General features: G+C 39.7%; 1 protein-coding gene across 1 annotated transcript in view; it reads left to right on the plus strand.

The window, feature by feature from the left end:
* Positions 1-14,681, plus strand: part of grin3ba (glutamate receptor, ionotropic, N-methyl-D-aspartate 3Ba) — a 258,657-nt gene that overhangs the window by 159,027 nt on the left and 84,949 nt on the right. Inside the window, exon 2 of the mRNA XM_088354891.1 lies at positions 10,544-11,229. Coding sequence (XP_088211017.1) covers positions 10,544-11,229 — 686 coding nt within the window. The remainder of the gene's footprint in view (positions 1-10,543; positions 11,230-14,681) is intronic.

Genomic DNA, 14,681 nt, shown 5'->3' on the forward strand with positions numbered 1-14,681 from the left:
CTAAGAAAAGACCCATTTTCTTGGTTGCTTGCCGACTTGCAGGAACGAGTTGCCTCTTTCAAGTTAATTGAGCGGCGCAATGGATACGCATGAGCGATTCCGCGTAGAAAGAGGGAAAGAGACCAAAGAGATATGACAAACGTGGATGTGATTTTCTTGTGTTCACTCATGCGGATTGTCCCCAAACAAAAATAGGAAATGGCAGTGGGTTCTAGTTAACCCCAAGGACAACTGGAGTCGTCCATAGGTCTGCTCCGTAAATAGCAACAAACGAATGAAGAGATATGTTATTCTGTTGCCTTATCATTGTCTTATCTTTCTTTATTTTTTGATTGTTTCAGAAGTTTTCACATCAATAAATGAATAAAATTGATTCTGCTTGTCATGAATCTAAAATCTGCCGTATGAACTGTTTAAATCCAGGCTTAAAACACTCTTAAATTCCGTAGCTTATGAACAGAGTTGGGTAGGGTTACTTTAACTGGATTACTTTCAATTACTTTTGGATTACTCCAATACCAAATATGCTAATAAAAGACAAAAGAAACTAAATATAAATAAAATTATGACTCACAACACGTGGTAAGCTTTCTCTCCTGGCTTTGATCTCTTTGATCTCCGGCAAAACTAACATACAATGCGACGGAAACAAAATGAAAATAAATCCAAACAGATTGCCAACATCATTTTTGCCGTTCCATGTATTCCGTTATTCCCCAAGCCTGCACAAAATGTAGTAATTGTATTTAGTAACGTCACACGCTACTTCCGCATCAGCGTGCGGTGGGATGTAAACAATGACAGCAATGGCGTGTCCGAACTCTCTGGGCATGTAATAGGGACGCAGACTTACGGCCAAAAGTTCGACATCACGGCAGCAGATAGAAAGCTTTGTTTTTACATGCCCGGGGTTACACCACCTCGTGTTCACGTAGATAGACAGTCCCCCTCCTTTGCGCTTCCCACTGACTTTTGTGCCTCTGTCAGCCCGAACAGCGCAGAAGCCGGTTAGCGCGATGTTAGCGTCCGGGATGCTAGTTGTGAGCCACGTTTCCGTAAAGCAAAGCAAGCTGCACTCCCTGTATGCTTTGATGTCTTTCACAAGCACAGCCCGTTCGTCGATCTTGTTTGGTAGGGAGTTGACATTCCCCATGATTATGGACGGTACCGTGGGCTTATATCGCCACTTCGCCGCTAGTCGCTTAGCCTTTACCTTAGCACCGGCTCTGCACCCCCGGTAGGGTCGCCTCACCTCGTTAGGTATAAGGGGGACCGCGCCGGTTCGAGAATTCTTCAGGTCGAGGAGTTGATTTCTTGAATATACGCATTTTTGCGCGTTAAAACCCATATCCATAGGATAGAAAGTAATCCAAAGTGCTACAAGTGTTGCAAGGCAGCCACTGAAAAAGTAAGCAAAAGAACAAAAACAATAAATCACAAAAGTAGCGAAAATAACACGGGAGCTGCTGGAGTGGCTGCCATTCGCGACGGTGCCGGAAGCATAATAGTCTGTAGTCTGTAGTCTGTGCAGCCCTTAGAGCAGGGATGTCGAACTCAAGGGGCCAAAATTCAAAACACACTTAAGGTTGCGGGCCAACCAGGATAAACATTTATTGAACACACGTAAACTGAATGTTTTTGGAACATAAATATGAATAAAAACAGACAAGAATATTAAATTTAAACCTTAAATCACTTGTACAGTATTTATTATTTTGCTGTAAAAAAAAAATATCTTGTTAAATTATACAACTTAGAACTTAACTTAAACAACTTAACATTAAAATAACATTCAAATTCCTTTGCTCCTATGTCAATGTATATATTAAAAAAACTTAAATATCCCAAAAGATTTTGCTCTCCTTAATATATCTCCTGTCAAAAGTAGAAACATGAAAATGCAACACAAATTATTTTGTAAAAACGTCACAACATTCTGAGAACAGGGAGCCTGATGTGCTTACCTTTGGTGCAGACGAAGTAGGGCGAGAGATGGGAGGGAGTGCTTGCACTTTTAGCATAGCTCCACCCATCCCTCCCACTTACCCAATCAAATAACTAAGTTCTCTTCCGGTGTTTTGGCGTATTTACAACTTTTTCCGTGGATTCATCAAAAAGTATCTGAACACTGAACACAGATTATATAGTGAGCTTTTATATAAAGGATTCTTTAGCGTTGTACAGCCAAAACGAGTTTTTTTGTGTGACACCTTGACTGTAAATCGTAGTGAAAACGTGCCCTATATATTCTGAAAAGTACTACTTAGTAATTCTGCTTTGGTTTGCGTGTATCTGAACAGGATCAATGGCTCAAGTTTTGAACGAGATGGAGAAAATTTGCATGCAATTAAATTTGTCTCTGAGCCATAGGTACTCATAGAAGGAGCCATATCTGGCTCGCAGGCCATAGGTTCCCGACCCCTGGTATATAGTATAGTATATATGTATAGTATGTTAAAGTGTTAAAGTTTTCTATTAACGCCTAAAACTAACACTGTTTTCTTCTTTTTCAATAATTTACCTGTTTTTATAGAAGTGACAAAGTTCCCATCAGGTAAAAAAGTAGCTATACAAATAATCATGACTATGTGTTAAATAAATTGAATTAATGAAAGTAAACATGTCTCTCCGTTGCCTCTTTTGAGTCAGTCTATGAATAAAATATGATTGTTGACGCGATTGTTAACCACTCAATGAAAAATACGAATAAACAAGACGAAATAATTATGTTTTAAGACAGGCTGCATATAATACATCGCATATGTCAAAGTAAAGGCCTGTGGGCCACATCCAGCCTCTCAAATGATCTTGAATAATTATTGTATCACATAACAAGAATCAGTGTTTATTCTATAACTATACATTGATTCACCTTGTAGTCTATGTGTCACGGTTGCCCATGGCGCCCAATTGGCCCCGCCCGTTTGGCGCCAGCTGCAGCTCTTTGACTAATTGGCTTCCCTCCTATTTAAGCTCTTACTCACCCTTTGTCAGTCCGTCAACGAGCCCCTCCACCCACAATACGTGTGTTTTGACTCTGTCCGGTATCCTGTTTGTGTATCCTGTCCGGTATCGATCCCGTCCATTTCGTCCTGTTTTGAAATTGATCTCCGGTCTCCGGTGTCTGGTATCGTTCCCGTCTATCTCGTTCGGTCTGATCTCTGTCTCCAGTGTCCTATATCTTCTATCAACCCTGTCAGTCCCGTTCTGTCCGGTATAGACACCATCTGTATGGTATGGGCTCGTGTAACTAGTATCGATCTCGTTGGTCTCTGGCTTCCTGTTGTTCCACGCCGGACTTCTGTCTTTCTTCTTCCGCTCAGCGATCGCAAATCACTGGCATTTGTGTTAATGTGCATGACTGCCCCATTCCCGTAAAATAAAGGTTGTGTGAGAGACGTTACGCATCTGGGTCCTCCTCCTGTTCCGTTATTTTTTGTTTTTGTTTTTTGTTTTTTGCTAAATGATCAAATTTAGGCTATTGATGGTGTCTTACTAATACCAGCATCTTCCATTTAATGTTCATCTAGGGAGGATTTTTATATCAAGCTAATTATACTATAAACACTCCCTCACTCTAAGTTGCTTATTCATCTAGATACTCTGCTCACTTTTTTCACCAGGTATATTTTTCATATCTTCTTTTCAAGGTTTTTGCCACCCCAAGACCACCATCTCAAGTTTCTCTCTCAAAAATTCCCCTCCTCAGCAATCCGGGTTACACCCTCCCTTCTGATTAGTGAATCTAATTTTTATCATTGAATAAACGTCCCCTGTTCCTTCGTCTCCTTGTGTCCTGCATTTGGGTCTGTCTGACACCGCGTGGCACTTCGGGTCAGTATTAAAAGGGAATAGCATATTTCAAGGACATCAAGCACGCCACAAGTAATTCAGTAATTCCTGATTGGAGTGCTCTGACGTGATTGTTTGTTTTGTGCCAGGAATTGTGGCGAAGAACTGCGGGCAAGTGTCAATTTGTCTGCTGCTTCCCATAAACGGCGCAATTAATTCCATTAGATGTCGGCGATTTGTGTCTTCCTGCGTATTTGTTCATCCGTCTTTCTTCTGCCTCTTCACTCTCTTCGATCCAATACTTTGTTTTAAGGTGAGAGGGTGATTAGAACTTCTCAATAGGGGTCTTATTACTAATTTTAAAATTCACAAAATCAGTGCGAACCTTTTCAGTCAGGAAGAAAGAAATGAGAACTGTTTTTTTTTTTCTTTTGGTGTGATTTAAGGATAATTTGATCCACACTCTTATATTCAGTCAGGTTAATTATAAGAGTAGTTTTTACCCCTCAAGGAACAATACACAACAACATTTTGACCAGTGCTGCAGGATAAAAATATTTATACCAGATGTGTATTTTCATCTTAAAAAAATTTGTTATTTTATAGTACTTTACTCTGTTTTCGTAAATGATTAATCAATAAAGCAAGGAACAAAACAGTCAATTTAAAAAATCGCTTTGAAAAATAAAAATTAACTTAATATTGTTTGTATAGAGAAACATCTTATATAATAATTTTAGTAATGAGGGTGCAAAATAATTATATCACTCTTCTTTAAGCACCAAAAAAAATCACAAATATTCATATAATCATTATTTTAAAACTTGTGTTTTTCCATAAATGATAATGAATGCTATTTTTTTTATTTTCTAAGTCAATGTTTTAATATGTTTTAATGGTGTCTTTCTATAATATTCATTTAAATATAATTTGTTGTTAGAGGAATACAAATAAACACTATATTTTAATTAGTATTTTCTAGGATTGTGTAGTTTAAATGTCTCTTTTTCTATAATATGTATTTGAAAATAATTTTGTTTTTACAGGAATAAGAAATACCATATTTGGATTTGTTTTTCTGGGATTAGGTATTTTTATTAAGAAATGTTTTCTCTCAATATTTATATATATATATATATATATATATATATATATATATATATATATATATATATATATATATCCATTTCTTTTTACTTTCATTAATTCAATTTATTTATATTATTATTATTTGTATTTGTTTAATATTTTCTTATTACATATGGTAAATAAAACAAATAATATATTTTCATTTGTCTTTTCTAGGATTTGGCATTTTTTATTGTTTAATTCGTTTTTTTTATCATAATTAATAAATACCATATTTTATTTTTTTATTTTTATTATTTCAATTTAATTTGTTTTTCAAAGGATACAAATTTTAATTATATTCGAAACTTGTCTTATAATATATTTTTTTTAGAACATAATTGTATTACTACATGAATAAAAAAATACTATGCTTAAATTCATTCATCCAGTGTGAGGTATTTGCATTATGTTTTAAAATGGTCTTTATATATTTATTTTTGTAATAGTTTTGTTATCCCATAAAGATAACATAATGGATTCGTTTTCCCTAATTAGGCATCTTTTCAAGTTTTGAATTTGTGTTCGAGATAAGATTGGGGGAAAAATATCGGAATGATCTCAATTATTTCATACGGCAAATAAGTTTGATCATTTCAGGATATGTTTTCATTTTAAATAAGAATAGAATGTAAATAATGTAAATGAATTATAAAATAAAAAAATAAGACTTTGAAAGACCAATTTTCAATTAATTTTTTTGAATTATTTTGAGTTGGAATTTTAATTACAAAAGGACAAAATTACCTGTGTTTTAAGAAAGATTATCTTACAAAATTGATCCCTTTTACTTCCTTACAAGACTATATGCAGCGAAGACATACGCTCCCCGAATTGTCTCGAAAGAAAATTCTCGCTCTCTTCTCTCGTCTGTTTTTGTTTCAGCACCATTGCGTCTGTGAAAGCACAATTGCTGTTGCAAATGGCACCCGAGTGACGCAACGCTAGTTGTCAGATGTGTTAGCGCTGGAGTCCAAAATGATGTGAGGATGGCTTCATGCAGGGAAATCCCTGCGGCAGCACGGTTAGCAAACAATTAGCACGTTCTTCTCACTGTGTAGCACCTAATCAATTAATCGACGGCGATTAACAAATTTACGACCGAGTATTTCTGTAACGGTTACGGTTTCATATAGTGATTCGGATGCCGTCACACGTATCAGCGTGATTTAAACAGATAGCGTACATTTAATGATGAAACAAGCTTTCAGATGTTGAAGTCAAGGAGATGCTTGACTGTTTTTGTCTTCCTGGCACATTTACAATCGTTGGAGATGTTGTCTATCTATCTATCTATCTATCTATCTATCTATCTATCTATCTATCTATCTATCTACCTACCTACCTACCTACCTACCTACCTACCTTGGTCATATTCCTCAAAAGGGGTGACCGACAGCAAGACACACACATACAACAAAAAAGAAAATTAAAGGGAAATAAATAGCAAAAAAACACACAAAAATTTGGGGACCATAGCCTACCCAATTGCCCAAACACCCAAACAAGTTAAGCACCTCGGCACCCAAGTTGGTCATGCTTTCGTCCCTCCAGATGAAATGGGACACCAGAAAGCGGCCATGTCACTCGGGTCAGGGTGACACAACACACTCTTTTGTTCAACAGCAGAGCCCGACAGCTTTCACTGGTTTACCCCTGCCGCATCATACGGGTGCCCAGCCCATCCTTAAGAACGTGTCCACAATCTCACTATCCTTTCACAACACCTCTCCACTCCTTTCTATCACCAACAAGAGCTCTAGCTTCCATTGTAGTTAGACCTCTTTCCTGCAGTGCACTCATAACACCATCCATCCACGTCAATCGCGGGCTTCCTCTTGGTCTTCTTCCATTGACTTCTGCTCTGTAGTTCCTCTTCAACATTCGCTCCTCATCCATCCTCTCCATGTGTCCAAACCAACCGAGTACTCTCTTATCCACACACTTGCTCAGTTCCACGACTACTCCAGTTCTCTCTCTCACAATTTCATTTCTCCGTCTATCCGATCTTGTCACTCCTCACATAGTCCTCAAACACTTCATCTCAAAAATATTCAACTTCCTTCTTAAATCTGCGTTCAGGCTCCAAGTCTCTGCACCATACAACACAGTCGGCACAATCACACTCTTATACAGTCCGCTCTTAACATCCATACTCATACTCTTGTTGTCCATCACTCTCCTCAGAGCACCCAAAACCTTGATGTTCTAAAACTGAAAAATAAATGAAATAACGTCAGTTTTTAGCTGCATTAGCAATAATACATTAGCTAACAAAAACAAACTTAATGGTAAGCAAAGAAAAACATGGACACCCAACGGTACCAAAGTGCCTGTGAAAAATAACAGAAATAATTACCAAAATGTCTGGACTACAAACCGCACCTGACTATAAGCCGCACCCAATACATCATTTAAAGGGGGAAAACATTTAACTAATGTTCATAACCCCCACCTGGCAACAAGCCGTATCTGCCCAAACGGAACATGAAATATTTACAAAGAAACACGCTACACAGAAAGTGTTTTCAAATTTCTAATAGCAAACACAAATGGGGAAAAAGGGCACTGAGACACAGCGGCGACACAAGTAACACAGGAAAAACCAACAGCAGCTAAACAAATAACAGCCACGGTTAAAAAAAAAACCTGGTGAAAGTTCAAGGGACGCAACAACACAAGACCTATAACACAGCAAAAACAGCAGTAACAAAGGAACATGGGGCTAGAAAATAAACAAAAAATCCTTACATTAGCCGCATCTCTTACATAGGCCGTAGGGTTTAAATTGCGTGACAAAAGTTGCGGTTTGTAGTCCGGAAATTACGGTAATCAACAAAATATTAAACAGAGAACTCTGTATTAAGCTAATTCTTTGCTATATACCATGGCACCTCTTCTTACAAGCTTACTTCGTTCTTGGGCCGGGCTTGTAACTCAAATTGCTTGTGTAATGTGCACCTTTCCCTGATTTGAATTTAAATCAATAGTAATAGGTCCACTCGCATTCTCACAAAAGCATGGAAGTGAACTCTGAAGAGCTTGAAAACACATCTTTTTATCCATCCATTATCCGGCCCGCTTATCCGCAGTAGGGTCGCGGGGGTGCTGGAGCCCATCCCAGCTATCTTTGGGCAGTGGGCAGGGGACACCCTGAACTGGTTGCCACCCAGTCGCAGGGCACACAAAGACAGACAACTACGAATTAGCCTACCATGCATGGTTTGGGAATGTGTGTGGATTGCCTGGAGGAAACACACCGAAGCACAGGGAGAACATGCAAACTCCACACAAGAAGGCTGGTAGCTGGATTTGCACATCTTTCTAGATACATAAAAATAGCAATTACATGTAAAAAATACAATAATATGATAAATTAGATGCTATTTATGAAATAGAATGTGAATTTATGAGCGCTGCAAAAAATGTGTGTGTGTGTGTCTGTGTGTGCGTGTGTATGTGTGTTGGGTTACATGGAATCGTGGAGATTGCAAACCTGTCAACTTTCGTATTTTCTTTGTATTTTTTATGTTTTTTGATAATTCACGTTGTGTACGGCATAAACCTATTTTTAAACTGGATTTTTTTTTTTTTTTTTTTAAAGACCAATATCCTTTTGAACATTTCAGCTCTAATCCAGATCCTCTCTGTAACTTGTAGCAGATGACAACATCATCGTTGTCAAGAACCAGAACCGGATCAGGACCCAAACGCGTGATGTTCTCACACAAGCCTTTTATTTTACGGGAAATGGGGAGTCATGCACGTTAGGCAGCAGTCTCTCATGAAATGATAAGAACCCAGAGGCTGACGAGATCGATACCAACTACCCGAGTAGATATCGGACAGATGGGGTCGATACCGGACAGGACGGACAGACAGGATTGATAGTGAAACAGGATATCGAAAATAAACAGTACAAACAAGACGGGAGCAAAAACTTTAAATCGATATTAAACAGGACAACAATAAACGGGAACAATACAGACTGGAAATATCAACAGGAAAACAGGACCAAGTCTGAACCCACGTCTTGCGGGGCAAAGGTTCGTTGAAGGACTGACAAAGTAAGAGAGAGCGCACTGAGCTTAAAAAGACGGAAAGCCAATCTGTTAATGAGCCGCAGCTGGCGCCACTTGGGCGGAGCCAATTGGGCGCCATGGCAACCGTGAAAATCGTAGATTGATAATGTTCTCGTGTTCGTAAGGTTTTTCTAGGATTTGAAATCATCAATACGGGAGCATTTGGCAGAAGTTGTTCGGTATGAGATTGATTGAGACACTGTTTGATATTTAAGCACTTACTGTACACTCAAAATCTAAGACACCGTAACTTTAAACGAATTAGACACCGACAATTTTAATAGCACATGTTTTCACCGTTTTTCCTGTATTAGTTTGCATGCACAAACTGGGCGAGCAGATTCTTGCAGGAAGCATCCTGAGCAATTAGCGGTCTCGAGCGGTCTCAAATGGTTTCCAGCCTCAGTTACTGCTCGTGAACTGGATTTTTGTTTGTATTGGGAGCAATGTTCCCTGTAATTTTCCACGGGTCTGAGCGTTCACACAAAGTCGGTGAGCAACGCTTGAAACAACAGTGAGCAACAGCAACCCCAAGTGTGGCAACTAAATCATTATCAAACATGTCCAAAACTTGACATCAAGTTACATTTTGCTGAGTTTCCGGCAATGCAAAATAATTTTTTCTCTTTGAATGAATTGACTCATGTACTATTGCAAAGGTTGTACAGCCTACAAACGTCGTTTGTTTTTACAATTCTTTCACAAGATATCCATTTCTTTTTTTTCCTGATATATTTTGTTGCATAATACTAACATTTTTGGGGGCTTATTAAATCGGTTACAAGATAGATAGATAGATAGATACTTTATTCATCCCCGCAGGGGAATTCACAGAACTGTCACATTTTTTAGTGGAAGTACAATTTTGGCAACAAGATTCCCTGGATATAATTGGAAGTTATTTGAATGCAACACAAACTTTTTCCTCTTTTTCCGTTTTTTCTAAATTCCTTTAAAAAAAATCTCATTGTGTTTATTTGTTTCCTAGCTGTTACTTTTTTGCTTTTTGTTCTCTATTTACTTTTTTCCTTTGTTTCTTTTTTCACAGCTTTTCACTACTTTTTCATTTTGGTATTTTTTTCTTTTTTGTTCTATCCCCCCTTCCTTTAAGTCATTTTGTGCATAATTTTGCATAATATTTGGTCATGTTGGGATTAAAGAAGCAAAAACAACCTGAAGAGTCGTTTAGGACCCGAAAGAGCCGGTTCCTTTTAGTGAGCTGAGCCCAAGAAACCGGTTCTGAAAAAACTGACTTTACTCAACTTCGTTCTACTTGGACCTTGACTTCAAAATACCGCCTTTAGAACACAGCGTCAGTGGAACCAATGTATTTTTACCTTCATGCACTGTAACTTTGACTCAATTAGCTTCTTAATTAGTAATTTTGAGCCCTCATTTTTGTGAACTGGCTAGATTTTCTTGTGTGCGGGCGATTAAGAACATTGATTGGGAGTAAAAGGTTCTCGTGTTAAGAGGTGCTCATATAAAGAGGTACCATTGTAGATATATTTTTAACATGATCTTGTATTCTTCCCTAACAGAACGCCTTCCACCTGCAGATGTCGGCCCGGGTGCCCCCGTCGTCCCTGGCCGGACTGTTGCTGGCAGTCCTGCAGGGGGGCGACGGAGACCGAGGTGCTCCAGAAGAGGGAGGCTTGGGGGGCTTGGCCGTCCTGTGCCCCGGCTGGGAGGAAGGCAGCCACGGTCTGCTGTCCCACCTGCGGACCCACAGCGGAGCATCCTGGCACCTTTGGGACACACTCAATCTGACTCAAGTTTCCAGCGGAAGAGTTGGGGCCAGCGAGGAGAGGCGGGAAGACCAACGGGAAGAGGAGGTGTTGGGCATCCTCTCCTCGCGCCTAGTCGGTGCCACCTCGCCCGTTTCCAGCGTCCTTTTGCTTGGGTCTGACCCGGAGTGTTTATCGGCGGTTTTGCGGGTGGCGCAACGGCTCGCCCCGTCGCTGCCGGCGCTCCAGTGGGTGATGGGGTACCCTCTGTCGCCGGACTCTCTGCACACATTGGGAGGACCACTGGGGCTGCTTGCATATGGGGAAGTAGGACGCAAGCCAATCAGCTTCTACATCCGTGACGCACTGCAGCTGGTCGGACGGGCCGTCACTGTGGCGGCCGTGGCCAGGCCCGACCTGGCGCTCATACAGAACAACGTGAACTGTTACGATAAGCCTCCCCGACGGGATCCGCCATCTTCGGGACGGTATTTGTCCAGGTACAGTTAGATTTCATATTGCAAAATGAGTAAATTACAACTTTGAATTCTTCCTTGTGCTTCATAGCACTCGTTTGTTTATTGTGCTACACAATAAAGCAACATCTAGTGGTCAAATAATGCACATTGTCCCTTAAAACTCTTCAGGTTTAACGATGTTATAGATTTTTTTTTTCTTTTGCCTAGCTTGCTAGCTCAAATAAATATGTAAACATACATTACCATTCAGAGGTTTGGGGTCATCCAGAAGATTTTCTGTTTTGCATGAAAAAAAAGCACTTTTATTTATCAAATGAGTTGCCCAATGTGTTCGTTTGCCCATTTGATTCTCTTCCTTGTATGGCCATTCTGAAATGCGGCTTTTTTTGCCACTCAGACTTAAAGGCCAGCATCTGGGAGTCACCTCTTCACTGTAGATCAGGGGTGTCAAAATCATTTTAACTCGATAGAACTAACATTCTGTCGGGGGCTGGACTAGTAGATTAAAGTGAAAGAAATAGAGAGATAAAGAAATAAGAGAAAGAGGGAGGGAAAAGGAGAGAGGGCGGGACAAAGAAAGAAAAAGAGGGAGAGAGCGTGAGAAACAAAAGAGATAAAAAGTCGTGAGAGAGGGGGGAAAAGAAAGGGAGAGGAAGAAAGAAATCCAAAGAGGAATAGAAAGAAGGAGAGAAAAGAGGAAAAAAGCGCATAGGGTAGGAAGAGAGAAAGAGAAAAGGAAAAAAGGAAGTTAGAGCAAAAGAAGTTAAAAAGCCACAGAGAGAGAAGGAGACAAAGAGCAACAAAGGAAGAGAAAAAAAGAGACACAGAGAGTGAAAGAGACAGAGACAGAGAGTGGGAGAAAAGGGGTGGAAGAGAGAGAGAGAGAGAGAGAGAAAGAGAGAGAGAGGGAGAGAGAGAGAGAGGAATACAAGTACATTGTCTTTGTTCGAGGCACCTGGCTTTGGCAACATCAAGTTGACATATTTCAACCTGCAGCTCGTTTTTCTCACGCGCCTCTCTGAGTGTTGTCTCACAGGCCGGATTCAATCCCTCTAGCCCGCGGGCCGCCTGTTTGACACCCGTGCCGAAGATGAAACTGGTGGGTTTTATCAAACTATAGACTCTTGTGTACTTGTCCTATTGCTTAGCGGTGCCTGCAACATCTCTTTCTATTTTGGTAGGAGCCTTCTTTTTGTGCTGCTCTCTGAAGGGAGTAGTACACACCATAATAGGAGATCTTCAGTTCTTTGGCAGTTTCTTGCACAGAAAAGCCTTCGTTTCTTAGGACAACACTATAGTGTCGAATTTCACACGAAAGTTCTCTTTTTCTGGCCATCTGAAAATGTTGTCACTACAAACCCTCGAAACGCTCAAAGCTTTTTAAATGTTAAAATATGTTTCCACGAGCAAAGTTTTCTTTAAAACTACAAATAGAAAACTTGTCTAGTTCAGGCATTTCCTCCTTTGTAAATGACGCCGTCACCGGTTGGAGTCAAAACGAAGGTTTTTTGGCAGTATGCCATGCTAACGATTGCTATGCTATTCACAGGTTCTGGCCGTTGTCTACTCTGGGCTGCATGTTCTTCCCGCAGCAATCAATGACATGTTAATGACACTCACTGTGTTTTTTTTCACAATATTGAAAGAAGGAATTGCAAATTCGCTAATTACCGTATTTTCCGCACTATAAGACGCACCGGGTTATAGGGCTCACCCCCAAAAAATAGTTTTTGGTCCTATTTTTGACATAGATAAGACGCACCGGATTATAAAGCCCTACAATGGGAACGTCGACAAAACAGTCAGATAGTTCAGTCCAACTTATTACCCCCTTAACATTCCGAAAGCTTGCAAAGACGCAAATACGTGTCGAGAACACGTGCGGATGCGGTGTCCGTAAGATGTCACTCAAATGCATCGTTCCATCATTCGGAAGGTTAAAGTCTTGGGATTCAAGAAATGCTAACCATTCCTTAGTATCTATTTTCTTTTTCGCTCGCAACTTTACTGTGCATATGACAATAAACACTTGGAATTGAGTTTAATTTAAAAATAGACACTCCATTCCATCCATTATCTGCACCGCTTATCACAGAAACATTGAGTTCAGTCTGAAACAAGATACAGGGATAATAGAGAAAGCCGGAGTAGCTCACCGAAGTCGTTGTGTTCATAATAATGTGCAGCCAATGTCCTTTTATATCCGTGAGGGTAGTAAATCCAGGAGAATAAAATAATTTCAAATACAGAATAGAAAAAAATGCTTTATCTATGCCGTCAGCCACGTGCCATAAACATTCATCTTTTTTGGCCAATTGCAGGCTTTGTGATGCCGTTTAAGCCAATGCCAGCCTATAAATGATAAAAAGGATCCGCCCCCTTGACCTCCAAATAACTTTAGCCAATAGTGACTGATTCAAATGATGATTGACACATTAGCTAGGAAATGAAACGCCGGTATATAAATCCCAGCATACACCGCGGACTACATCGCCTTCGGGGGAAAATCGAGTCGGCGGCTGCTTGCCTTAGTTGCAAGACTTTGCAACTTAATATTGATCCATATATAAGGCGCACTGTATTATAAGGCGCATGGTCAGCTTTTGAAAAAAATAAAGGCTTTTAGGGTGCGCCTTATAGTGCGGAAAATACGGTAAATTAGTTTCAATGGATAATTTAGTCATATGATCAAATAACTATTACAATGTGTTTTCTATCAAGTTTTAACATTGTTTTTAAATGTCAAATCATCCCTTTATTTATTTCTAATTGCCTTATTTCAGAGGTTACACACACAACAACAGTTGAATTTCATTTTGTAACACATGACATGTCCAAACCAAACGAAACCTGACAAACTCCAAACCGGGAACAAAGACCGGACCTGAAACGGAAAATTAAGAAACAAAGTAACAAACTGACAAGTGGGCTCAACAACAACTACTAGAGTGTCCAAGTGAGAAAAACAAAACTAATGAAAACAAACCTGGCGCGGCAGTGGAAATGCAATTGACCCAACGACGTGTACTGTCCAAAATGTCATTACTAAGGGTCAGGATGATTAGGGACAAGTGTGTTGTGATTGAATAGTCCTGTGCCCAGTTCCAAACCTGGTTGGCACCCTCTGGTGGAAGGAGCCATAACAGACAGATTGCCTTATATGATGCCTGATATAGGGACTTCCCCTTCCCTAATTAAATTTTCAATGCACAACAAAAATGCATTGTCTCATATATCAAAAACAATACATATGTTTTCCAACAGCTTTGCTCAGCAAAAGGCATGTGGTGTGAACGTTTCCGGGCCTATTAACTCTTTGAGTGACAAATTTGGTATGTGGCTAGATTTCAGATTTTCTACAGAGGGCGAGAGGATTCATTGCCTGCTGCTCCTGCTGCTTTTCCTTTACTTACTGCAGATTTAAAAAAGAAAAAAACTGACGGCCTCTGAGGTATTCTGTCAAGCCGTCCTGA

This window comes from Urocampus carinirostris, chromosome 15, assembly GCF_059441175.1.
Source record: "Urocampus carinirostris isolate Australia breed hairy pipefish chromosome 15, RoL_Ucar_1.0, whole genome shotgun sequence".
Classification (NCBI taxonomy): domain Eukaryota; kingdom Metazoa; phylum Chordata; class Actinopteri; order Syngnathiformes; family Syngnathidae; genus Urocampus; species Urocampus carinirostris.